At 37.0% G+C, this 26,866-nt stretch overlaps 2 protein-coding genes across 5 annotated transcripts in view; one reads left to right on the forward strand and one right to left on the reverse strand.

Annotated features, from left to right (window-relative positions):
* Positions 1–16,395, forward strand: part of PFKP (phosphofructokinase, platelet) — a 46,759-nt gene extending 30,364 nt beyond the window's left edge. The window contains exons 15-23 of one of the 3 annotated variants that reach the window (XM_080385112.1): positions 247–334; positions 1,283–1,435; positions 7,245–7,397; positions 10,580–10,744; positions 11,892–11,953; positions 12,918–13,029; positions 14,456–14,555; positions 15,198–15,303; positions 15,864–16,395. In XM_080385112.1, the coding sequence (XP_080241238.1) occupies positions 247–334; positions 1,283–1,435; positions 7,245–7,397; positions 10,580–10,744; positions 11,892–11,953; positions 12,918–13,029; positions 14,456–14,555; positions 15,198–15,303; positions 15,864–16,017 (1,093 nt within the window). In that variant the 3' untranslated portion in view covers positions 16,018–16,395. The remainder of the gene's footprint in view (positions 1–246; positions 335–1,282; positions 1,436–7,244; positions 7,398–10,579; positions 10,745–11,891; positions 11,954–12,917; positions 13,030–14,455; positions 14,556–15,197; positions 15,304–15,863) is intronic. The other 2 variants (XM_080385111.1, XM_080385110.1) reach the window with 2 other exon arrangements.
* Positions 16,396–16,995: 600 nt separating this feature from the next.
* PITRM1 (pitrilysin metallopeptidase 1) overlaps positions 16,996–26,866 on the reverse strand; it is a 28,734-nt gene continuing 18,863 nt past the window's right edge. For both annotated transcript variants that reach the window (XM_080385108.1, XM_080385109.1), the window contains exons 17-27: positions 26,732–26,852; positions 25,867–25,943; positions 25,383–25,548; positions 25,158–25,258; positions 24,082–24,202; positions 23,210–23,281; positions 21,770–21,882; positions 21,132–21,257; positions 19,713–19,858; positions 18,025–18,127; positions 16,996–17,467 (exon numbers count right to left, since the gene is read on the reverse strand). In XM_080385108.1, coding sequence (XP_080241234.1) covers positions 17,374–17,467; positions 18,025–18,127; positions 19,713–19,858; positions 21,132–21,257; positions 21,770–21,882; positions 23,210–23,281; positions 24,082–24,202; positions 25,158–25,258; positions 25,383–25,548; positions 25,867–25,943; positions 26,732–26,852 — 1,240 coding nt within the window. In that variant the 3' untranslated portion in view covers positions 16,996–17,373. The remainder of the gene's footprint in view (positions 17,468–18,024; positions 18,128–19,712; positions 19,859–21,131; positions 21,258–21,769; positions 21,883–23,209; positions 23,282–24,081; positions 24,203–25,157; positions 25,259–25,382; positions 25,549–25,866; positions 25,944–26,731; positions 26,853–26,866) is intronic.

Raw genomic sequence — 26,866 nt, forward strand, 5'->3', positions numbered from 1 at the left:
GGGAATTAGGACCTCAGCGTAAAAATTTCCTGAGGTCCTTACAGCTAAAAGGATTGCAAACCTGAGGTTTCTTTACAGTTAACATGATTCCTTACTGGTTGTCAGGAAGAATCATTTGTATGGATAAATATGTAAAATGAAAAATATTTCATTGCCTGCTTGGTTTATTATTTCAGCTTAGTAAGAAATTTTTATTGCTGTAGGTTGTAAATTGTTTTTATTTTTCTTTTGGTTTAATAATTTTAGTACTCTTCCTGCAAAATACTTGGAGAAGATTGCTGACCAGATGCGCACTAACAACATTAACGCCCTTATGGTTATTGGTGGATTTGAGGTACACTGAAATGCCTAATTATGTGTGAAGTAGAGTAGAATTCCTAACAAAACGAATAGACTATTTTCATTTTTACCCAATCGTCATGTAAGGTGCATTTGTTTATAACTATATTTGATATACAACACAAAGAATGTTCAGTATCAGAAGTATTGTCAATCACTGATTCTGTGGAAAGTTGACATTCAATACAATGATTAGTAGCTGCAAAACAGGATATGATAAATGGATAAATAAGGTGAGATCACATGATAGTATTTTTGCATTAAAAAAAAATAATTACTGACTTCAGTAGTGGAAGTTCCAGTCTATATTGTACCGATACTTAGAACTTACTTGCAGAAGTTCTTAACCTTTAGTAGTAATTGCACTGTGGTCCCTTATTTAAGCCACTCTTTCTCCCATAGTGCATTTTGAAATCTGTAATTGATCTAGAGAATTATTTTCTTTTTTTTCCTGTAGTTCACGTTCATTTTATTTTACCACAATAAAACATTTTTGAAATCTCAATTCAGGAAAGTATTTTGCCAACAGTTCCCAGAGAAGACCATGCTTATTGCTTCTTGATAAGGATTGAATCATCCATTTTTTTGAATCTGTTAGGCATAGCCCTATTCAGCAATATTAAGGTTTTAATTGAGTAACAGTACCTGAAAATCGGGGAACTAGTTTGCAGTATGTTTGTGTTGTACGAAGCACTTTGTTATGTCTAAATTGTATATTCCCTTGAAAATGAAAGTTCTATTAATTATTTGTTTTCAAATGTATACCTGTTTTTAATGCTTTTTTTTGGTGTGTGTTAGATTTTAGTGGTTCCTTAATGCTTTGACTTGCTGAAGTGTGCTGTGGTAGAAATGGCTCCCCCTGTGGCCCTATCCATTTTATCACTCCCGACTTTGCCCTTATTTTATTCATCCTAATTTTTCACCCAATGCCTGTGCCCAACAGGCGTACCTTGGACTTCTGGAATTGTCATCTGCCCGAGAGAAATATGACGAATTCTGTGTTCCAATGGTTATGGTTCCTGCAACTGTATCCAACAATGTACCGGGTTCAGATTTCAGCATTGGTGCAGATACTGCTCTGAACACTATCACTGATGTAAGTCTATTCTGGTGTGTGCACTTTACTAACAAAGTAGTTCTGGTTAAAACTGACTTAGTTTTAACTTGTCTTGGCTAGAACTGGATGTTTTTATAGACCAGAACTTTGGAAATGTAATCTGGAAAATTACATAGTTACTTGATACAGCCACAGTCATGATACCTATTCAAAAAAGAGTATGTTTAGGGTCCCAAATGCTTCCATTAGCTGTCCTCTGAAACTGCAATGACGTCAAAATTTGTAAACTACAAAATAAGATGGCATATACCTATTCTATATGGAAGAAAGAAACCTAAAGCTAAGACCTGATGATCATTTGATGCACCGTAGAGGGGGAAAAAAATCCCCATTATATGAAAATATCAGTATACCTAGCTGTAACAAATGGTGAGTGAATGTTCTGTTCAAAAAGAGATCCTTATTTATGTAACTTTTGTTGCTCTAATAGAGAATGTAAGATCCATATTTCTCTAGTAGAATTCATGTAATTCCTATTATTAATAACAGATTTAACAAAAAAGAGTTGAGATGTATTATGAAGTATTTTTTAAAAAATAAAATCCAGTGATATGATATAAATTAGAAATGGATTGCTACTAAACTCAGTTGGACAGAAAGCATTGTCAAACACTATACAAATTGAATTGTCAGACATGCATATTTACAGTTCATTTGAATCACTTCAGAACTATTAATCCATCACACCTCTGCTAAGAAAAGCAATTCCATTTCTGTATATTCTGACATAATTTTGCCTGTGAAACGATAGCAGTAGTATTATGCTTCCTTCAATTGTTTTTCTTTTCAGCCTAATATGCAGACACATATATATTGCAAATACAATTGAAGTGTCCATAGTTGGTTTAAATCACAACAAAGACCTCATAAAGCATTTGTCTTCAAAACTGAATTTATATTTTCACTTACAAAGAAGTAACAGAATTATTTCAAAACTTAGTGAATTGCCATATTACTTTACAAGTTGTACTTTCTGGTTTTTGTCTCCAGCCACGCTGGAGCCAGAATGTAGAATTTTTCACTGATTGTACATATTGAGGTACAATTTAAAAAGTGAAAAACAGTGAGCGTACTAGTCATGTAAAGTGGAAAAAAAATTTCAAGTTGCTTTTGAAAATTAATTGTCAGTTATTGTACCACTTAAATGTATTTGAAGATTAAAATGATGATATTATTTCCAGCAATTTGAAGTATTCTGCAAATGCTATCAATGTCAAAAGCACTAACGTAACTTTCACCTGTTTGTTTTTGATTTGGTTTGGTTCTTTTACAGTGCAAAAATAAATATTTTTACCTCCAACAAAATAAACACTTCAGTTAGGAAATGTCAGTTTTGGACAGTTCAAGGAAATTGCCTTGAACAAGACTAAGCTAACTAAAATTTATCTGGAACGTACTCTTTATAGACAACTTAGGTTATAAATGTTGAGATTGTTTCCAGTTCTGGTAAATAAAAATATCTTTCCAAAACGATTGATCACAAATTAAGGTGAGTAAAATGATTGTGCATAACACCTACTTTTCTTCTTTCCTTTTCTTCATAAGCTTTATTTACCTAACTGGCTTCTTTTTGTAGGTTATTTCGTGTAGAGGAGATATATAATAGTCAGTCAATGTCTCTGTCTCCTTGTTGCTGTTTTGCTTTATATGTAGGTTTCTAGATACCATTTGCCTTCATTAGATAATATTATTATGTCCATATTTTCAATACAGTAGTTGAAAACTTCTAAACGATGGCTTTTTTTACTAATAGGTTCCATGTTGGTTTTGCATTTTATTTTGTCTAGATTTTTCTGTAAAATAAAATTGGAAATGTAGTGGCTTTGCAAGATATAGCTTCAATCCAATGGAAAAATTTAAGTTTGTTCTTCTTTTGGGATTGCGCAAACTTTGTGTTGGGGAAACATTTCTGCTTGCTATCTTGTCAGTTTTTGGCTTTGATTGTTTGAGCACAAGTCACTGAAACTGATAATGAAGAATGTATCCTTTCGTTCCAATGTCACATGTTCAGATCAGGTTCAATAGTGATGGTGGCCCTATTAAATGTGACTGATGGGCTCAATGCAGGTCATACAATTAACTGTGGTAAATGAAAGCAGCAGATGGACATAAATGTCCATTATATCTAGTTTATAGCATTTTTATTCCTATTGCTACTATTAGGTCAATAAATGCATCATATCTTTCAGTGCTCTCAGATTAGTACCTCTTACGAACACCAAAATGTCATTATGCTTAGTTTTTCTGTGGTACTGTTCTTCCTTCTGTGTTCTTGATAACTTTTAGTAAGGTAAGTACACTTCTGCTGGGTAATGAGGCCTTGTTAGTGTTTGGCATTACTAGACACTTGTCCATGTTAGGTTGTTAGAAACTTGTCAAGGCATGTAAATGGTACCTTGAGACACTTGCAGATAAAATGTGTGAAGATGCTGCATTTAAAAAGAAAAACAATAGAAGATTAACAGGTACATAACTTCTGAGTAAGAGATTAAGCAAGACTTTGCTTTTCCCTGAGTCCTAGGTAGTGGACGGTACGCTTCTTAACATTTAGAATTTAGATTCTACAGCAGATTCTGTGACCATCTCGAAAGGTTCCAATTTTTCCATATTTGTTTTAAAATATAAGCTTATAATCAGTTGAATAGTAGAATTTTTTTTGTCTTTTGAATAGTGTTTTAAATTTATGATATGCTGTATTTTTTATTTCTGTTTTCAGAATATTAGTGTGAAAAATTGTCAATGAAAACTCCAATATAAAATACCTGGGGAAAGCTGGATGTTTCTGTACCTGAAAAGGGTGTGCTTAAGGCTTGTATATCTAGACACACAAAATAAATTGTTTAGGATTGCAGGATAAGGACATGAACTTTGACTTTTCTATGAAAGAAGCATCAGTAAAATAACTAGCTTAATGAAAATACCAATATTCGCAACTTCATGTTGTTAATCCAGTGAAATGAATAGAGTATTAGTTCAGATAGCAGACCTCTGGTATGTCACAATAAAGAAATGTTAGTTTTTTTCCTACGTAACCATGAAGGATAGAAGTTTCTTTTAAAATGAAAGTTGGATTACTGACAATAATCAAAAAGAGGCATTAGGAATACATTTTGCAGGTGGAATTAAAAAGCAGAAACCTACTCTGTAATTAAGCAGAATTAATAGAAGGTTAGACTCTTTCAGCTACAGAACATGGAGGGTGGAAAGGAAGAAAATTTAATTTGAAAACAAAGCCTACTGATGGGCTAGAGGAAACTGATGGAAAGTGTAATAAACCAGAACAAGGTATGGAAGAATATTCATTTGATTCAGGAGATGTAGAAGTAAATGGGGAAATGAAAAGAAAAAGGTATTGGCTAGAGGTGGAGAAAAACAGAACCTGAAAAAGGAAGAAGCTAAAACTCGCCAGCATGTTTCTTTTGACAATCTGCCTTTTCCTTTCAACAAAGGGAAAGGGGGTACCAGTTGGTCAGTCATTTGTGTGAGAAAAAGAACAGTGTTGCCACTGAGTGGAGAAATCTACTATTAGGTTGCCTTAATGTGGTCTCCATGCATTTCCCTTGAAAAACACAGACTCATGTACCCTTCCAGTGCTGGCACTAGCATGTGTGGCTCTGCATTAATCTGAACAAGGAAGCTGAAAGTTAGCCTGGTTGAGCCAGCTAACCAATTAAATTTTCATCCACTTAAGTCCTAGCAACAGCTGGATGTGGAGCTAGGGCAGTAAATCCATCCCTTTCAATGGGCATTTGCATTTTGATCAACATAAAAAGTCAACAAACCACAATTTTTGCATGACTGCCTGTATTTTTATAAAGCATCCTTGGTTATGGCAATACCCTTTTTAATAACACAAACACAGTAAAAAGATGTGAAATGATTAAACCAAATTATCAACATAGTACAGTATCCCTCTATGATCTTACTGTAGTACTTATTTTTAAAAAGTAGTGGTAAAGTAATTACTAAAATGACCAGTCACTTGCTTACCCTTTGTGATTGTAAAGTGACCCTTTATTGAAAACATTTTCATGTTTTGCTGCAGTGATGTGAAGATGTTGCATATCTAATGCTCATGCTTGGTGAAGGTAGTCTTTGGATGTGTTTGCTGAAATCACTTGCATTAAATACTGCCATTTTATTTGATGCAAGTAAAACATACCTTAACTGCATCTTAACGTACCATAAATGCAGACTAACCAGTTATGCTAGTTTTTGGTCTAAATCTCCCTTCATCTTGATTTCCCAAAAGTCTCAATGTAAAACTTTTTTAGAGAAACTCATGTTTTGCAGATCTCCAGGAAGCCGTGTGGTTTTGCCAAACCACTGTGACTCACTGTATGTCTTTATTTTTCAGTAGGAGTAAAAATTCAAAGCAGCCTGACTGAGCTGAGGTGGCTAGTCAGGTACTGACATTTTCTCAGTGAAGTCTCATCCACTCAAAAAAAATCAAAAAATCCATTTGTTGCTCTGCTTCTCAGAACTACAGGTCTGAAAGTGCAATCTTTTAGACTGTTTCAGACTTAAACTGGAAATGCATCCTAGCACTGAGCTTAATTAAAGTTGCACTTATGAAATAAGTAGAGATAGACTTTAGAAAGTCAGTTTGCACTTAGCACCTATCGCCATATGTCCTGTCCTCTCACTGAACAGGATCTGCTCTCTCTAGAACAAAAACCTAGAGAGCAGAACTCTCACAGGTGGATTTTTCCCCATTATTTTCTACTAAATTATTATTTATATTGGTCACTGTATAGATATTTGTGGAAATAGCTTGATAGCTATCTAATTTTGATCTGCAATGGTTTCCTTCTCTGAGTTGGTTTCAGAAATTGAAAAGATGAGACTTTTGTGAACATCGGTCCTTTCTGGGAGAAAGATTAAGAAAAATGTAACATTTTATGTAATCAGGCTTTCTTGTGGAGAGTCATTACATAGGTAGTTTGAAAAATTGCCACACATCATGAGAGATGTTGATTAATTTAGATTAGAAAGAATTGGAAAACGTAACTAAAAAATATTTTTACTGACTTAAAAGAGCAGCAAAATCTTAACCTTTAAGTATTCATTTGATGTCCATTAAGAACACCTAATACTTTTCAATGATGATTTATTTTGTAGTGTTTGGAATCTTTCCAAGGACCTACAGCTGCTTTCCAAAGAATCCTTGAACTGTACCTGCAAACTTCATTAACTCATCCATTGCACATGTTCCTGGATTTTTCCGGCCAATGTCCAGTGTGTGTGCGTAGAGGCAGATGTGTGATGTTGATAGGCTCTTGGAAGGCATGGGCAAAACTTCTTTTTCCTTACTTTTGGTGGAAATAGATGTATGTCTTGACTTTATAGGATAACATAGTTTTTAAAAAAGCACGCTTCTTTAAGCGTTCCCTTCAAGTTGTAGGTGTTCTACTAGTTAACTTTCTAAACTCCATAACATGTATCAGACTTTGTTCTCTGAGTGGTTTCTTGTGGAACGGTTTCCAGTCTGTGCTGTCTTTTTCTGCCCAACTGCTTCAGACCTCTCTGCTGTGCACACTTCACGTTCACTCTGTATTAACATGCACTAATCTTCTGCATTTCTTTAAAAAGCATTGTGCCAATGCAACCCCAGTGCACTGTTGTGGTATGTACAGGATATCCCCTCCAGGAAATCTCACCAATTGTATTTAAATTGTATTTACTTGGAGCCGATGGACAGCCAAATTTACCATCACACGCAAGGAGTCACTAGCAAAGCAATCCAAAGGCAAGGAATGTATCACTCATACTTGTACCACTGCTTCAGGCCTATGAAAGTAGTCTGCAGCTACAGGAGGCACGTTCCCGCTTTGAGGAGTTTTGTGTACCGATCTGTGTGTTGCCTGCTACTATTAGCAACAATGTACCAGGCACAGACTTTAGCATTGGTGCTGACACTGCCTTGAATGCTATTGTGGAGGTAAGAACGCGTCTCTTTTAAAAGTTGGTAAAATGCCTAAGATGAGGATACCTAAAGAAACTTGAAATGTCGAGTTTTCTAAAATACTTCAGTTACCGTCTTATTTTTTATGGTTTATAGTTAAGTTTTCCAAAACTCATTAAAGGTTAACCTTATAAAAATTAATAATGTTACATGTTTAACTTTTGGGGACTTAGTTCTGTTATCCAAGGCTGGTGCATTAGTGCTTAGGGCATTTGTTTTTACTGAGAATAAAATATTTTGCTTCCTTTTATTTTGTTTTTTTATCTTATTTAGCTCCTCAGCATTACTTGGGTGGGTGAAAGAGGAAAGCGCATGTGTTGCAAATAAATGCCACATTTATTGCAGGGACTAATGACTGAGCTTGGTGCAGTAGAGCATTTTAAGTACATGGTTAACACTAAACACATGAATAATCCTATAGACTGTATTAGGTTTAACACATATTAAGTGTATATAAATGCATGCATAAGCACTTAAGTCTGCCATTGTTTCTGTCTGAGGCCAGAACTTACTATGAATGAGTTTTCCATTACAATCAGAACAATCAGTTTTCTAGTTTTATTCTGCCATAACTTTTTCCATTGAGTACAACTGTTTTATGAACTCTTCACTATCCTACTGAGGCTGCTGGAGCCACAGCAAAGGGACCTGAGTCAAGGTCTAATGTAAACAAATGAGTAAACCTCTGAACAGCTCTGCATTTTATCAACCCCCTCATTATCAATCCAGGTAACTACTTATAAAGTAATTGGCCAAGAAAATCAGAATAGAGATCCAAGGGTTTGAGAACTGCATCTTTTTTTTTCCCACTCTGATACAGTATTATTTATTTCTATAGAGTGAAAATTATATATAGATAATTGAAAGAGCTGTGTCAGAATATATTGTGGCCTGGTCTTTGGGAGATGCAATACAGCATTCCTGGGGTGAAGATGACCTAAGATGTAGTGTAGGTAAATTGTAGCACTATTTTCATGGGCAGGACACAGGTACTTTTAGCATTCCATTAGCTGCTTCTCCCTTAACCTGACATCTATAGAAGTAGGTAAGTCTGCTAATTATAACTAATAGCACTTCTAATTGTGATGCACCTGTAAAAATGAAAGCAAGAAAACATAATGGGGGGGAAAAAATAATTGCTTGTATTGCGGCTTTTTCTTACTTCACTGTTTTCATTATTATCTTTAATTGCAATTTGTACAGCTTTCAGTAATGGTCTCAATAAAAAAAATAAAGGTGGTTGTACTTATTGAATTTCATTATGGCTAGAATGTTTAGTTTATGCTAACAGTAGAACACCGTTGATTTGGTGAAGTTTTGAGTATCAGATTTTTCATGAAGCTGGCTCAGTTCACATGAAAGCTCAACTAGCAATGCAGCTCCAAAGAGTACTCCAGAAAGAGTTACCATGTCTCCAGGTTTAAAGCTTCTGAAAGCATCAGGTGTTTGAGCTTTGGCCTTTTCAGCCTATGGAGTAGTATATGAATTAATGTTTCTTTAAAATCCACCTGTGGTGTTTTTGTATTAGGGTATTTTTGTCATAGTCATTATGAGAAAGCAGGAATAGTAGAAAGTTTCTACTATGTCTCTTGTATAGTCAGGGATGGAAATCCTTCTAAATAAATCTAAAGTGGGTAGTCCCAAAAGCAACTAATGATTTACATCCTTGCTTAGAACCTGGAGCTTCTTAAAAGGCAGAAAATGTCACTCTACTAGCAGCAGTTGGAGAACACTTTTAGAAAGCTTGGGGTTTTCAAAATGAAGGGGTTCTTTGCATGCGTATTTATTACTTCAGTGTCTAAAGCCAAGATTTTTAAAATGAGTTAAAATTGGTTCAGTGCTACACCTGCCACTAATACAAGTAATGGCTTTTTTTATAAATTTGTTACTGTTTACTTTGTGCCAGAAACCAGTATTGTGCAAAAATTCTTACGAAACCACATCTGGAAGGCGAAAGTAAGGTGCTTGAGGAATTGTAAAATCCAAGACAGGTAAAAGACAGAAAGCCATTTCGAAAAAACAACTGGAAGTTCAACGCAAGGCTTTTGTGACATAGTTTGTTACAGAGATACTTTCTGCTTAGGGTAACAGTGTTCGTCTATATGCAGAATAAATTCATGTGAATCATGGGGGTGTGTGTATATGCAACATACACATATGCAAGTATATAAATACAATAAATGAAATAACGTGTCTTTTGCTAGCTGGACCTAAATAAATGCATACAGTGGTTTTAGTCCCTCAATGCATTAAACCTTTTTTTGTTAAAGGTCCTAGGTTTTTATTAAGTTTTCTGATGTATCAATTAATTATTTGTTCTGTGGTCTGTTAGGTGTATTTTTAAAGACCATATTGCTCACAGTGTTAATTTCAGCTTGAGGTATTATTTTCAGTTAGCTGAATGAAGGTTTGGTTGTAAATATCTGTGAAACAGAAATACCTTAAATATTACAGCATCTGCAGTTACTCATTCAGAAAATCATTAAGACCTATGTACTTAATTGTAATTAATCAAACAAATTATTAATAAATAAAGTAAGTATAAATACAATTAAGTTATTATTACTAAAACCCAAAAATCATTGAAAAATGCACCAGTAGGGCTTGAAAGAATAATATTTACGGGGATATCATTGTTGGAAAGTAAACAATAGGGGCTATACATGCTTAAGTTTCAGAAATTGTAACTGTTAAGTATGGTTGGGAATGCAGTGAATTTTAAGATCAGTACTAAGAAGAAACAAACTCTTCAGTAACAAATTGAGTTAAAGCAAAGAAGAGAAACTTATTCATGCCAGAATTGGTTAAAAAGCTCCATTATATCAATTTCTGTCTTTGTTAGAAAACTATCACTACTTTTAATTCCATGCATAAATCAAAATTAATTCTTGTTTTTCTGTTTGCAGGAAGCAAATAAATAAGCGTTGATAATAGCAAAACATTTCAATTTGACTCTGGTGTTCAGTATATGATTTATAAGAATTACTTTATTTGGTAATTATTGTAGTTAAATGGGTTATTCTATTTTGCAGTTTTTAAAGATTTATTTTTTATAAATTCTTTTACAAGAGAGTGATGTAAAGTTGCGTGACATAAAACAAAACTGAATTGTTATGGGTTTATTTAATTTAAACTTACAATGTCTTGTCTTTGATTAGACATGTGATCGCATCAAACAATCAGCCAGTGGTACCAAGCGTCGTGTTTTCATCATTGAGACCATGGGTGGTTATTGTGGTTATCTGGCTAATATGGGGGCCCTTGCAGCAGGAGCTGATGCTGCTTATATCTTTGAAGAACAGTTTGATATTCGAGAGCTCCAGGTATGCACCATTAGAAATGTTTTCCTTATTTTTCAGTAGATCCTAAAATAGTTGTGTGTGTATATATATATATATATATCTCTATCTCATAATGTGTATATTTGAAGTAAACGGCTCATGTAACAACAAAAAAAGTTTAGATTGTATTTAAAAGTCTGTAGCACTTTGATATAATGACGCCGGATCTTATGCCATGTTATATAAAGGAATATATACCCAGTTATTCTTGGCACCAGGTTCAGTTAAATGACAAAATTATTGTATTAGCCATTAAACACTACGAGATGGATTGTGTAATTTGTAGTCTTGATTCAAATTTAAATTACATGTAAATGAACAGACCTGGGCAGTTTTGAAAGAAAAAAAACAAGTAAGGAAAAAAACCCACCTTTTTCCATTATGATATTGCCTCAGCTCATTGTGTGAGAAGGCTGTTCCAGGTCAGGAACCAAACAGTACGTAAGGTGCGTTAGATACTGACTTCGATACCGCAGCTATTCAGAGCATGTTTGGAGGTGTTCCTAAAACAAAGACCTCTGGCTTTAAGGATTAGAGATTAGGGTGTAAGCTGATATGGAACTTGTCTACTATGAGGATTTTACACTTCCGAGGTAGCTGGTCCTAGCTATGGTCATGGACAAATACAAAGCTAAAAAGATTGAAATTTCTTGAAAGGAGAGGGATGTGAAGTGAATCATAATTCCTCCCCACTCGTTTCTCAGTGGCATGTACTCTTCGCTTCATACACGGGAGTACCAGCACAGCAGTACATCGCTGTAACTATAACAGACTGTTGCAAGGACTGGGAGTAAGGACAAGCTATGATCTTTTGTGGCACTTTCTATATTTTTATGTATATTGAAGATCTCCAACTTGGTGCTGTATCAGTACAGCATACAAAAAACGACTTTGTGTTGCTATTAAAATCAGTTATTTGTGATGTAGAGGAAGAAGTTAGTTTTAGCCCAAGATGAATAGCTATACATGGTATATTATCCTGGATCTCCAAAAACCTGTTAATTATTTGATTTTGTACATAGTACTTTATGGTGGGGAATACTTTACAGAAATTCACAGGATACATAGGCTCATTAAAGTTGTTCTAGAGTTCTCTATGGCTCATTAAAAAGACTTTTGTTGTTTCTAGGCTAACGTGGAACATTTGACTGAAAAAATGAAAACCAGTATCCAGCGTGGTCTGGTGCTGAGGTAAGCAAAAGTAGTTTTGATAGATGGCATCAGTGATGCTGAGCACTTCAAGCCAGGTAGGCTGCTTGGCCGCTTGCAAAGACACTCCCAAGTCTATATTCCTTTAGTAAATTTTATTGTGTAGTGAAGATGTTGCTCCAGAAATCGATTCTGGGAGCTCAGTTCCAAAACTTCCTTCTTTCTATGTAAATACATTTGCTCTATAATCTAAAAAAAATATTTTATCCTGTTTTCAGCCTGTTTTCTTGTCAGCTTTGTTTTTGTAGATTCTTTTGTACTAAAGATAGTGTGAAAACTAGCATACTTGTGTGCACATATAGTATGGCTTTACTATAAAAATTCTACTTAGATTTCAGGAGATAAGTGTCTTTCAAAAATCAAACCAGTTAAAATATGTTGATTAGCATGTTTTAAAATTTTACTTTATTAGGCAGCCTGAATCGGGTGGTAGCTTTTCTTGAGCATTTATTTTCAGTCTGCCAAATAGGGAAGGGCTGAAAAATGAATACCACAATAAGTCGTATGAGGATGCCATTGTATTTGTTCAGGTTCTACTAGTTACGTAACTGGGGTGAAAAAATACCCTACATTTACAGTATTGGTGAGGAACAGGTTAAGGTACTATTCATTATCCATGTTTTTATAAATGGCAAAATTATGACGTTGGATGTCAGTGGGTTTTTGTTTTAATGCAGTTTTTCCTCTGCATAATTAACTTTTCACTACCTTATTCAGCAATGGATTCCAAGTGACCTGCCAGTGATGTTAGTGTAGTAGAAGTAATGCAGACTTTAAAATCATGAGCACATTACATGGAAGTAAACATACATGATTAGATGAAAATATCCAAGCCATAAATACTGGTATCAAGAAACTGGGAAAAATATTTGTCATTCAATAGCTGTAAAGATATCTACTACTTAATAGTAAACTTGCTAACTCTATCTGGCCTTAATTGTTACAGAAACGAGAACTGCAATGAGAATTACACAACTGACTTCATTTATCAGCTATATTCTGAAGAAGGAAAGGGAGTGTTTGACTGTCGAAAGAATGTACTGGGCCACATGCAACAGGTAAAACTGACCTTAAAATTACAGACAAGCTTAACTTTGTACGGACAAAGAGCATATACTATTCAAACATTTCAATCAAGTGTGACTCAGGATTAAAGAAAAAAAATGTGCATTTTTGTTTGTAGGTAACTTGGAAGTTTTTGTTAACACTGTATTTTTATTGTAGTTCCTACTTAAAAATCTAGAAAAAAAGCATTGGATTCTTAATGAATTTAAATTTCCTCTCCTGTCTGTATTAATGAACAATTTTTTTTTTTTAAATGTATCTTGTAATTATTGTAATACACCCTTAGAACACCCTTATCTGCCCATCTGTAACGTGCCTGGCTTCTGAACCCTGGAAGATATTAGGTATCATTAAAAAAAATATATGCAGAGGGATTGGTCTTGTAGAAGAGACAGTAGTGAGCCACTCCTTGTGGTCTTTGCACCTTGCATCTCTGTCTCACTGTACTGCTTGTTAGCAGGCAAACAGTGAATTTCTAGCTTGGCTACTCTAATCACCGAGACTGAAGTAGAGTAAAAAATAAATGCAGAGCCAAATTTCTCAAGTACTAGTAGTGAAGTAACTATCTCTCCTTTTAAATCATTACAAGCTATATATGTATTCCCATTACTCACACGGTTCCAGAGTGTTCAGTGCTGAGGTTAGCACTTTCTGTGTAATATTTAGGAAAGTTTACTTTGAAGGTCAAGGCCACCATTAGTCAAACAGCCTGTTTGGAACTATTTTGGAGCTACTTCACATATAATTTCAGTCCCATCTGCTCCATTGAAAATGGATGAAAAAGTCAGACTTTATATAATACAGAGGGGTTAAAAAAAACCCAAAACAACACCTTGGTTCCCAGAGCTGTAGAAAGGCTGCTGTAATACTTGGGATGAAAGCCAGAGGAGGAGGGGAAATAAATAAATTAAAAAATGCAATTACTAGTCTAGGAAGTCCTAATGCAGTTTGGTTTTTTTTCTCCCTAGTATTACATACACGGCATTATGGCCTTTCTTGTTCTAGCTGCCCTAGGGAGCTGTGCTTCCCAGAGGTCTTAGATTACAGAGTCAGCACTTGGATTTCTTAGGCTCCCTCTGACACCCCTCCTTCCAACCGTTCCCTGGTTTATATTATGCTGAAGCCAGGTTGCCCTGTGGCGGTGAGATACCTGGGCAGCGCTCGGTGATCAGCACCAAGGGCAAGTGGAAGAAAGGGAGAACAGTGCCCTCCATTTATGTGTGCAAAAAGTGTTAGTGAATCCATGAGTTCTGCAGGTGCTCAACACAAATCTTCAGTGTTTTAGCTTGATTTGTGTGGTGGGGTTTTTGGTTTGTTTACGTAAGAGGTAGAGCAGGCCGTTAACAGAGGTGACTGATACAATAAGGCAAAAATACTCATTCAGTAACTAAACTAACCCATGCTTAAATTTTCACACAGGGCGGTGCACCTTCACCATTTGATAGGAACTTCGGGACAAAAATTTCTGCAAAAGCTATGCAGTGGATCTCCAAAAAACTGAAAGAAACCTACCGAAAAGGTGCAGAAGTATTTGGTGCTCTCTCTTGTCCCTGTCTCTGATTAACTATCAGTACGTAGGACTGCTGTACTATGCAAACATATGAACGTATCTTAGTTTGTTAGTCAACATATACTTCTGTCCCTCTCCAGTATGATTTTATTGTTCAGTAGTGCCTTGCTGTGCTTCCTGCTGTACAATTTCCCCTCAGATGAAGTCAGTAATTCAGATAGCTGTTTTTTTATCTGTCAGTGTGATTGCAGTGTTTCATGTATGAAGGAATTGATGGTTATATAGTTACATCTGTTCTTCCTTTTTGTTTCATGGTGGCTACATGGGAGACAGAAGAAGGTAATATGTCTTCTTTGGGAATTTTTGTAAAGGATTATTTACTAAAATCTAATTTAAAACTGGATGTTAAAATTCAGTCTTATTGTTGCCTAATTGCACTGTATTTTCATCGCTAATCACCAAAGCTGAACTAAAAAAGTGAAGATCTCCTAACCCTATTAAAGTACTAATTGATGTTTGATCATTACATTAAATATTCAGTAACTGGAATTAAGCTGCTATAAGCTTCCTATTCAGTTTAATTACAGACAAATGGTATTTGCCCTTAAAAGTGTGAGTAAGAAAGATCCTGAATTATTTCATTCCTTTTAGGGAAAGTATTTGCCAATACTGATGACTCTGTCTGTTTGCTGGGAATGCGTAGACGCAACCTTGTTTTCCAACCAGTGGCTGAGCTCAAGACTGAAACAGACTTTGTGTACGTACATGCTGCTTACTTTTAAGCATTTGGACACAGGCTTCCTTTCACCACATCAAACCACCAACCTCCACAGTGCTGACGCACAGCGCTTTCCAACCGTTTTTACTCCACTTCTGCCTTTGGCCTGCATTTAGCCAGTGATTCATTTCAGTCATTCTCTTTTCTAACAGCTTTGTCTTCCTCCTCCTTGTACTTGGAAGTCTCTTGTTAGGAATTCTTGGAAGTCCACTGTTCTCCTAAATCTCTCGTAGCAGTCTTTGCTGTAACACTTAGAATTACATTACTTCTGGCACAGTTTAGCAGGACAGCATTTTTGTGCTAAATCTAGTATTATGCTTACTTGTAAGGTACATCTTCCAGTGAAATCTGTTCATTCCTTCAGTATTCTGTCCTCATTTCTATTTTGGGTCAGTATTTACATCCCACCATAAATGTCAGGATCTGTGTGATCTTAGGAAGGCCATGACTGTTACTATTGTCAAATGCATTTGTCTAAGCAGCTAAGTAAATCCTCATCTTTTTTTTTTTTTTTTTCTTTTTTTTCTTCCCCCCTCCAGACACAGGATTCCCAAGGAGCAATGGTGGCTGAAGCTGCGACCCCTGATGAAAATCCTGGCCAAGTACAAGACTAGTTACGATGTTTCAGATTCAGGCCAGCTGGAGCATGTTGCTATGCACAGCCCAAAGGAAGCAGAAACTGGAGCCATCTAAACACATCACTTTTAGATTATTGTAATAGATGCACATTGTGAGTAACAATGCTTTAGAATTGTTACAGCTTTGTTTTGTAACATTTAAATTATTGTACCAGCACTTTACGTGAAACAAGACATTCAGATGTCACACAGATTTTGTCCTATATTTGTGTTATGTTTGAAACAAACCCTAGCATCTAATGGATAAGCACCATTTATTGATACTACCCCTTAACAGTTAAGTGCAACACCGTTCTATGCACTCTGTAACTACTGCACTTTGTTTCAGAGTACTTACACCTCAGAAAATAAGTGTAGATGCCTAGCTCTGTGTTGAGTTACAGGATGTGCTTAAATGTATCTGAAGTGAAATAAAATACTGTTGCAAACATCATGAGTTGTATGCGCCTGCTTTTAAACAATGCGGGGAATGGTGCTTCATGCAGGATTCTCTGTACCCTCCAGCGAAGGAAAGAAGCAGTTGCCCTTTTCCCAACCATGCAGGCAGTAGTCCCAGCAGGGCAAGCGGGCTGTGTTGCTGATTAAGGATTAGGCTAGAACTCTGCATCCTTTCTCCTTATACAGGGATGATTACACTAGTGTAAGCTGGTCCTTACTTCATGCTTCCTTTCTCTGCTTCTTCAGGACAAAAACCCCATTGTGATGAAGAAGGGTAAAACAGATTTTTGAAATTAGGCTGACAAACAGGGCCAAGATCATTTCCTCATGCCACCTTATATGTTAACTAGACCTTGACAAGAAGTTAAATACTAAACCATGTCATATCAAAACACAACTGAATGTTGCCCAAATTGGCAAAATAAGTAGAACTGAGCATGCACTGTATGCTGACTCAGATTTGTCCGCTACGCTGCAACTCACTACAAACTTGGCTCAGTGCAAGGTAGAACGTATGGTCACAAAGCTCCTCTAACTGGAGGTGGCTTATGCAAAGGAAGCTGAAATTACCACACCAAAGAATGGAATCTGGCACTATGAGAGACATTGTTCTTTATATATCCAAGAGCAGACATTATTTCAAACAAACACCATTTACAACTATAGAGTTTTACATATACAAAAATATTTAATTTATATGGGATTCATATATGGTTGGAGGAGTGAGTCTTCAGAAAATACTAAGGTCTGTCTTTGCCATACAGAGCATGTAATTCTTGTTCTCAAATACTGTATGGTTAGAAAATTTTTCACATAGTTATTTCAAGGACAGCTTAGCTTGTATGTTGGACACTTAAAAGCAGCAATGAACATTTAACAGTGCTATGGTCCAACTTAAAAGTTACTAAATATACCTTATTATATAGTGACACAGATTGGCATGTTTTGTACTAGCTCAATGTTCAGCAGCAATTCATCGTTTGACCCATGAGGGATCTCTGGCAATATCTGCGTTTTCTGGGCCAAGTATAGCTTGGCCACGAGTGCTCTTCCCAACAGCAAGATACCTGCAAGAAAAAAAAAAAAAAATGAGAAGCTGCTGCATTCAGCTAAACAAAAATACTCTCATCTCAGGACAAAGTGCTGTCTGACATGTATCTCTTGTCTGCATTTAAAAGCATCCTTAGGATCTGCAGTGGGTTTTCATCACAGTATAGCAGTCTCCTAAGGTGCAGCCCTAACCAGCCCGTCTCTTTCACCATGCATTCTTCAGTAGTGAATTCTTACATCCGAAGTGCAGTTCAGAAGTTAAGAAAGCACAAAATGTTACGAGTCTAGAACCAGCTCATACAGCCACGAGCTGGATGACTGAGTGTACTTGCTCTCCAGACAGTGTCTGGATCCTTCAAAAATAAAACAACTCCCCCAAATTCAGAATGCAGGAGGAGTTACATCTGCTAAAAGTCAGTAAGCAGGACATAACGTCTCTCTTTCTAGGTTACAAAACACCAAGGAAAGAAATCCCAGAACTTTATCATGACAACCTCACAAACCTGTTTTCTTCAAGTTAGGTTTTTGTCCTGTTTTTCAAGTAAACATTTTCCTAAATTGAGCACAGACTTACTTGTTTGACACCTCAACTAGGTTATCATTGTTCACAGCAAAAAGTTGTTCTCTGTGCAACTGCTTCATTTCATCTGAAATCCCATGTAAGAAATTATCCATTCCTAGAAAAAAAACACCAAAACCCACAGATCACTGCACTGGAATCTCAGCTACGGTTAAGTGCATGAATGAGTGCAAACTAAGAAGGTACATGTGCTGGGAGGGAAGAACAGACACTACTGTTAGACCATTGTTCTGAGACAGTATCTAACTGTAAATCAAATATCAAAGGTCAGAACTGGACAAACTGATTTTCTGAGGTAGGAAGAGTTTACTATTTAGGGAAGAGAAGAAAAAAAAATATCATATTCTATTCTGGTAAGTGATTTTGTCAAAATCCAGAAAACCTAAACACGATTCATTCTAAGACTCTCAGAACTTTCTCAGAACATTTTACCCAAGCTGCATTTCGTGAAGCTTCTATTTTTATTCTGAGAATAAAAAGAGAACAACAAACTCTTCACATTTGCCATCAGTTGTAATATATGTGCAATGCAAAGGTTTGTTCCCTGTTTAAAGAAATAATAATCCAAATCCAATAAAAATAATAATAGAAAAACATTTTGTCATGCAAATAGTCACAGGGAATAAAACAGGGCTTGGGAGGACATTTGTCAACTAGTCCAACCCCCTGCCCAAAGCAGGGCTGGCTTCCCAGCTGGATACGGTTGTTGAAGTCCTTACGCAGGCCCCAATGATCAAAGTAACAGCAGCACAAAGGGACAGGTGCTCCCCTCTGCAACACCTTCCAGGCCTACTGAACAATGTTCTTCTATCAGCATTTCTCTCAGCCTGCCATAGCTCCGCTAAAATACAGGTAAAAGTATCAAAGAACGTAAATCGACTTCCACAAACACAACATTCAATATGCAGCCATTTCACTCGTATGCACCTAAAATTGATTACTTTTTTAATTGCCCAGACCAAAACCAAGTTCTGTCAGCTGAAAGTCAGCTTCATTTTGTGTTCCTGTTTAATAGTGCTGATACAAGTACATATCAAAATAGTGCTAATTTTAACCTTATAATTCCCTTATATACAGGGAAGAAATATATTCTAACTCGGCAAGTTAAGCTGAGAATGGGGGAGGAAGGGAAAAGCCAGGAAAGCAAAGCAACATGTGAGCAAACTGAAAAGATGTTGAAAATACTACCAAGCCATCATAAGTAATGTTGTAAATGTAAAGATAGCACCCTCCACTGCAGCAGACTTATGCTTTAACATCTTCAAATAAGTATGCACAAAAGGTTAGTAACATTCATAGTCAATATGCATACTTTTGTCAGAAAATAATCCTTCGGCTTTTTTTGAATCAGAAAACCAGTATTTCTTTTTATTTTCCTGCATTTCATGCCCTTCCCAAGCCTAAACTTGTTTGTTTAATCTACCTCCATCTCCTGGCTGTATTCACCTGACACCAAGGAGCAGTAGGAACACAAAAACTTCAGCACACAGACTGAATGCTTGTGGAATTTCTGAAAGGGGGCAACAGGAATTGACTGCTTTGTTCGAACTGCATTTGTCTTGCATCTGCCAAGTACAAATTTTATCAAATGATACAGTTTAGCAAACTATTTTCTTCCCTTTAAATGTAAATAATAAAAAAAAATAAATATTGGCAGCACTGGGAGCCTGGTGAGAATATACCTTTATCTGAAGGAGCTATTGGTGCATCTACAGCAGCAAATACTGCTAGCTTAGCTTCGTTGATATCTTCTTGTGTGAAATCTCCAGATTTGGCCCATTCGACTGCTTTTTCAAATGTTTTCAAGGTGGCTAATGAATTTGGGTCTCTTAGAATAAAAACAAAAACAGTAAGATTAATTACTTCAGCCTTACAGAACGAAAAAATAATTGCTTTGTTCTCATTTCTTTCACAATGCGTCACACAAACATATATACACAGGGATTAAACCAAATTATAAACTTCCTTTTTATGTATAAGAGGAGGTTTTAGGATTGGGTTCTGTGGGGTTTTTGTTGTGTTGTTTTGGGTTTTTAGAAGAACAGAGTGTTATAAACCAGGCATGTTTTGAATTTACAAAACACAAGTGAAGCAATTTCAGTTGTCTAAAAGTAGTTCCAGACAGTGTACAGAGAACTCCTATTAAAAAAAAGATTGTAAACCAGCACCATTTACAATGCATTATCAATTTGCTGCAACAGCTTAGTAAGCATAACTGCCATTAGTATCAACAACAGTAATATTTATGATATGCCGTATCTTCTCTAGAGTTGCTTTTCCTGCTACACCTGTTTTCGCTCTCTGTAAAACAGGTGCAACAGGTTAACAACTACTGAAATACCAACCAGGACAAGTCCTACCATGTTGAAACTTCATAGAGAGGCAAGGCTGCCCAAATTTTAGCAAGTAAACTCCACCAAGCACTGTGCTAGGCTGCCTTTGGTCTAGGGAAATTAAGCCAGGACACTATAGCCACATGACATTTTTAGTGGGGGTTATAACTGATCTCTGATTCAAATTTCATTCGAAAGTGCTTTGTTAAGACCAATGCAAGGTAACTGTTCTGGGCTGGCAAAAAAAAAAAAAAAAAAAGAGGAAAAGAAAAGGAGAAAGCAGTTCTAGCACATCACCAGCAATGCCTTCTGCTGAATCTCTGATGATTCCAGCCAGTCAAAGGAAGCTGCACATTTTCAAACTCAGGACCTTAGGGAACATCATTCTACTTCCTGGTCTCAAATTTAGGTCTTGAATTCCCTTTTTTAGGGCCTCCTCAACCCAGTAAGAAACAAGCGAAAGCCAGTTTTACATAAATCTGGTACTAAGACATTACACATCTAAGTACAGAGATACAATGGTTGCTACCAGCAGAAATAAGTTAGGCTTTCCCAAAGACACAAACCAGAGAAAGCAAAGAGGTGTTTATAATATGCCCTAAGCAACTACTCTTAACATCATCAGCACTGAACCACTTTCTTGTCATTTCATTCTTTTGATATCACTTCATCTTGAAAGAGAGCTAAAACTAATCAAAAATACGACACACACAGGTGCATTCAGTGGTCCCCACAGACAGGAACAGGAAGGAACTAACCCGCTGTTACCTGTAGGAGTAGAAAGTGAATACACCGTTGTGGCTAAGTTTAGCACCTCCACCATAAGCCCCTCCTTTCTCTCTGATTTCTCGATGTAGGAATTTAGCTGTCATCAACCGTGCAAGAATTCGAAGGCTGGAATCAGAGAAATATCAACAGTAAAGATGTTACATGAATTGGTCAACAGGAATACTCTGAACTTCCTCTAAAGTTCACAAAGATCCCTATTTGCAGTGCATTGCTGCTTGTGATCTACAACAGTAACAATACTCAAAATGTAGTAATAGCTAAATAATACAACACCATTTTAAGTGGCACTGCTTTGGAACATTCCTTGACTACTTTCACTGATTTCACTGTGATGAAATAGGAAAGCAGCCTCCTAACCTTTGTAACATGCGAAAGGATTGTCAACTCAGACACATCCAAGTAGGCAGGACTGTTTATTTGGAAGTTAAGGGACAGCTGCCCCTCATTACTTAATCTCATCATTTACTAAAACAGGGCGTTTCTAGACCTAGCCATGCAGAAGTTGCTCTGTAAAGATTTTGTGGCAAACGCACTGCAAGGCACATTCTATTGACATTCCATTTTCTGTGCTCCACCTAACCCCTACGCAGAAGCTCCCTGCTGGTTCTGCTACCCACCTTGCATAGTCTGCAGCTGTGTAGGGAACTGTTCGAATGCATTCCCCAATATAGTTCACTGGGAAGGGCAGTACAAAATGGGTCTTCATCTGGCATGGTTTGAAAGTAGGATCCTAAGAGAAAAACACATTACTGTCACAGTAGCAGAGATGAGACAATTTATCCGTTTGGTAACTGTGGCTTTTTTGAGAACTATGACATTCTGCCAAACATACAGACACAGAAATGCTAAAGACTCCACCTGACCTACACTGCAACCAGTGACATTTCACTTGTGCCCGTATCAGCAGTCCAGTACACAGAACTACCCTGGGAAACTAAAGTACATGGACACTGTACATTGGCTATACATCCTTGCACACAGCTTCTCAACTGTGCAGACCTTGTATTACTACCAGAGAGCTGGTAATAATGCTTCCCCTGCCACGCCTTTACTTTGACTGAAACAAGTGTTCCTAACTCTCCACTTCTATGTCCACATTAGTACATGGTGACATCACATTTTAATCCACCTACTCAATTTTACATACTGGGAAGAGGTTCAGAAACTGAGATCCACAACAAATGCAAGCCATTTATGAACACTGGCAGCTGTATGAACTTCTGCTCAAACATCCCCTGCAATAAACTCAATTCCTCCTTACAACCCCACCTCCACCTCTTCATGTCTCCAGGCCTCCACAGCACTCGCTTCTTTGCCTCTTTCACACATGCATGTACTTGTATATGTGTGCTTACTTAAGCATGAGCAGAGCCTTACACATCTCCAGCAGCTTTTATGACCCTGTTTCAATACTCCCAAGCCTTTCTTCCCTTCAGAGACCCATTCCCAAGCCCCTCACACAACTCTGGCTAGTTGGGCCAAGCATAGCAACGTATACATGTTGGTCAGCAACAAAACTGTGAGCTGAGCTTTCCCTGCCTTCTTCTCAAAGTAGAGCTCAGGGTATGTTAATCTGTTTTCTCTCCTGTGGCCAAACGCAGATTTTCATTTTTACTGAATTGTCACCGATGCTCTTCTGCCAGGTGTCACTCACATTCAGAATCATTTAGGGAGGAGAGGAAGGAAAGGAAGGAACTAACTAGAATTGACCACACACAAGCCCGGTTCTGAAAGAAACCAGGTTTACAAATAAAACAAGTATCACTTACAAGAGATGGCACAAGTGAGTATTTGCCTGTACGTACAGATGGTGGAGTCACCTAAATGATATTCATTCCAGAACCAAAGGGAAGATAACAAAAAGGATGACATCAAAGGATTAAGAAGTTTGATGGCTAGTTTAAGGAAACAATCCAGTCAGAGGGTGGATCTGAAGGGCACAGCACATTTCAGTGGTGTGCTTCTAACTAATAAAAGAATCTCTAACAGCTTAAGATGGACCATTAGTACCCGTAAGAGCTCTGTAACACCAGTATTCCCAACAATACTGTACTTACATTCACTAATTTCCTTGTGATCTGCAAACCAGTAAGCGCTTCATTTCCCACAGGTCTGACTTCTGAAGATTTCTACAAGAGACCCAGCCCTCATATTAAAAGATGACTTAACAATTTAGACCAAGAATACTACAAATGCAACCCCAGCCACTCAAACCTCTTTGAAACTATCATCAGACTGTGTCTTCACAAACCTAAGCAAGCTACTTGATTACTTCTTTATATTTGAATTTCTAAGCAAATGCCAAATAAATTTCCTTTCAAGAGTAATTTGGCACTGAAAGACAGCAAGACAGAGATTAAATCAGGCCGAGAAAGTTTCAGACTATCGTTTCCCGCATGGATAGGAAACTGGGAGCTTATGCCAGTCTCATCAGAAATTAGGACGAATCTGCGTATTGACAGAGCAGATCTTTTGGCAACTCTATTGAATGAAGCACATTTTATGCCAAATGTCCTGAACACCCAGATAACAAGACAAATTTCTACACAACTGAGGAACTGCACATCATGCACCATTTCCTCTTGGCCAACATTTCAAGTAAAGCTCAGCTAAAAAAGAAATTACAGTTTCATGTGACAAAGGACGGAAGAATTTCTTTTTCCACATCCCACAGCAAAAGCAGTAACCTCAGGGTAAGGCTTGACACCTGATCCACAGGATTGCTATTGCCCGTTTTATTGAGGTGAAGACAGCCTCTGTGGCAAAACACATTGCAGCATATCACAGAGCTACCTCTTGCAAATTTCTTCAGATATCTTTGTATGGGCATAGTACCAGAGTTCAATGATCTCCTGATTACACAGTGGTTTTTACACGAGATAACTCAACTGTATTTTATGCCCTAGTCACAAATGAAGTAATGTCTTACCTCAATCACATGGGGACGAACAGGTTTTCTCTCTTTTTTACTTCTAGCTATACCCTTTATAAATTTCTCTACTTCTTTAGAGGCTTCTGGTATCTGATGAGGTGTTGCATTCACTGAACATCTGTTAAAAACACATATCAAGTTTTTAAGTGTGGTTTTATGATTTTGGACAGTCCTTTATAATTTGCACCACTCTGTGCTCCTAAACATTTCCTACTCAATCATCAAAATGTTACATCTGCAGTCACTGATAATCACTATCACAGAAAAAAGCAAAATACTCATAAATCAGCATTTGATGTGCAATTAAAAAAAAAAAACTCACAGTCCAATTGTGGGGTTTTTTTGCTTGCCCAAGAACACCTTTGGACTTTTTAGCAGCAGCAGTCAAACTATTCCTGTGCACAGGACAGGACGACATCAGTTTTGCGAAATACAAGTGTCTCACAAAGAAACTAATGCCCTCGGTGTTCTCTCTTCACACGCAGACTTATCTGTATGGTTCAAAACCATGGTATTTCCATAATTTCATTCATCACTTCATGCTTTGCAAAACAAAACTTTGCAACTTATGTCACTCCAAATGGACTTATTTTTGGAACTAATGTGTCTGATATTAAACACCTTAAAGTGCCCTCTTATTTTTTCCAATATATTCATAAAGCAGATTTCAGAATGCCATGTTTTCCTTTTAGGAGAAAAAAAATCCAAACTAAAATGTATTCTACTGTTACAAAACAACAGAACAGTATTTGTCCAATGGGCACCTTGAAGGAAAAAAAAAAAGAAAATGACAGAATTTTGAGTATTTCTGTAAAATCGCCCAGGCCATTTACACACTTGTGGTACCAGTTACATACGAAATTTGCCGTAAGTTTCTCATACCTATTAAAATTGAACAAAATAAGCCATAGCTACAACTCTGTAAGCAAGGAGGGTTTAAACTAGTAACATTTTTCCACAGCTCTTTGTTGCACAAAACCCCAGTACTCCATGAAGTGCACTGAGAAATGCAGATCCACAGGCCATGGCCTCTATTTAACCTAATGCCCTTTTTCTTTTTAGCTGAAACACACCTGATGTTGTCACTATTTAATAAATACTTCTTAATGCGTGGTAGTTTGCGTAGTATTGGTTTAATATCAGACATTTCTGCTATCCTCTTCATCAGCTTCACCTGTGTGGGAAGGGAAGGCAGAAAGATGACAGATTAAGCCAACAGAAAGAATTAGCGAAAACAAGCACTGTCATTCTCAAGTCGAGGATTTCGGCCTTGCTGAAGGATGCCATCAACTTTTTACCTGATCCATCCCACTGAACATTTCTTGCAGTTCTCCAGAAGGTGTAAGGTTTTTGCTGGCTCTAATAGAGGCATATAAATGCCCACAATCTGGAATCCCGTTTGACAGCTCCTGGGCAGTCTTCTTAACCAGCACCCTGAAATGCTCTTCCTCCTCAAACTGGGGGCTGAAAAAGAGCAGAATCAGCTTGTTAAGTCTCATGCAAAAGCACACCAATTGAATTTATAATAACGAATCATTCATCACCCCAAGTTCAACAAAGAGCTTTTAAACTGTCGGCTCTCCATTTAATCCACTATACAGTCATGCAAATGATGGAATACTCAGGTTTAGAAACTGAGAACCACTAAAAACAGTTATAAAAAGAAATCCAAAAGTACAACCTCTAAGAAGAGAATGGTTGGGGGGAGAGGGAAAAAGAAAATAAAAGAGAACCCCAAAATACATGCAAAAACATGAACAAATGAAAACCAATGTACTGTACTTGTTAAATATTTCACTCCATAAATGCATCATGTCTGGCAGATTTCTATCCAAGCACAGAGATGAAAAGAGCACACCCTGAAGAAAAAATAAAAACAAAACAGGAAAAAAAAGCCTTCACATAAGACAACCAAAGCAATGGCCTAAGAAACGTACAATAACTTTCATGAAAGTGATGCAATGATGCCAACTCAATGTTACAAATCACAAAACCAGTTTAATGCAGGCTGTGCTACTAAACTCAGAGCAGACATGAAACGTGATTGTTCTTCACACAAAGTAAGCCTGTCAGTTCCTCCTTAACAGAAACAAAAATTCTTATTTTTCACATCAAGTACAAATAAAACCGCTCTAGGGGTGCACCTTTCTGCAAAGGAGTCCTCTAATTCAACTCCAGGATCCATGGGGAGCAGAACACAGCAGCAAACCCCCAGGTTAGTCTAAGAATAAACCTCAAGAAACATTGCTAGGACTGTTATGCCCAACACTGACACCTAACGATCTTATAAACATTCCATGTATCTGAACCACAGCAATCTCCGTGTATAAAACTAAACCATTCTGTCCTCTACCCTCTGCTTCCAAACCTTTTTGCAGCACCCACAAATACGGTGACAGATGCTAGTGAAGCACTGCCTTAAAACAGACAACCACATCAAGCACAATCCACATCAAGCAGTCCCCTTAAGACAAAATACTAGATTAATTCAACTGTCAAAATTCTATCTTACACAAAAAGGCACGAGTCCTTTTATACAGTACATTCTCAATACACATTAGGTGATCCTCTGCTTGGGAGCCGACTGACCCTTAACTATAAAGCTGTTATTGCAAGTGGAACATCTTGAACTTTATGATTAATCTACCTGTTCATACACATCCAGGTGTGAATCATCTGGAATGATATGTGGGCTGACTGACATCCCACCTGTTTTTAGTTCTATTTTCTGGGCTTGTTCCCTGTAATCAAGGGCTCCACATCCCATCCTGTGAAAAACAAG

Source organism: Falco punctatus (assembly GCF_963210335.1).
Source record: "Falco punctatus genome assembly, chromosome: 4".
NCBI classification, from domain to species: Eukaryota; Metazoa; Chordata; class Aves; order Falconiformes; family Falconidae; genus Falco; species Falco punctatus.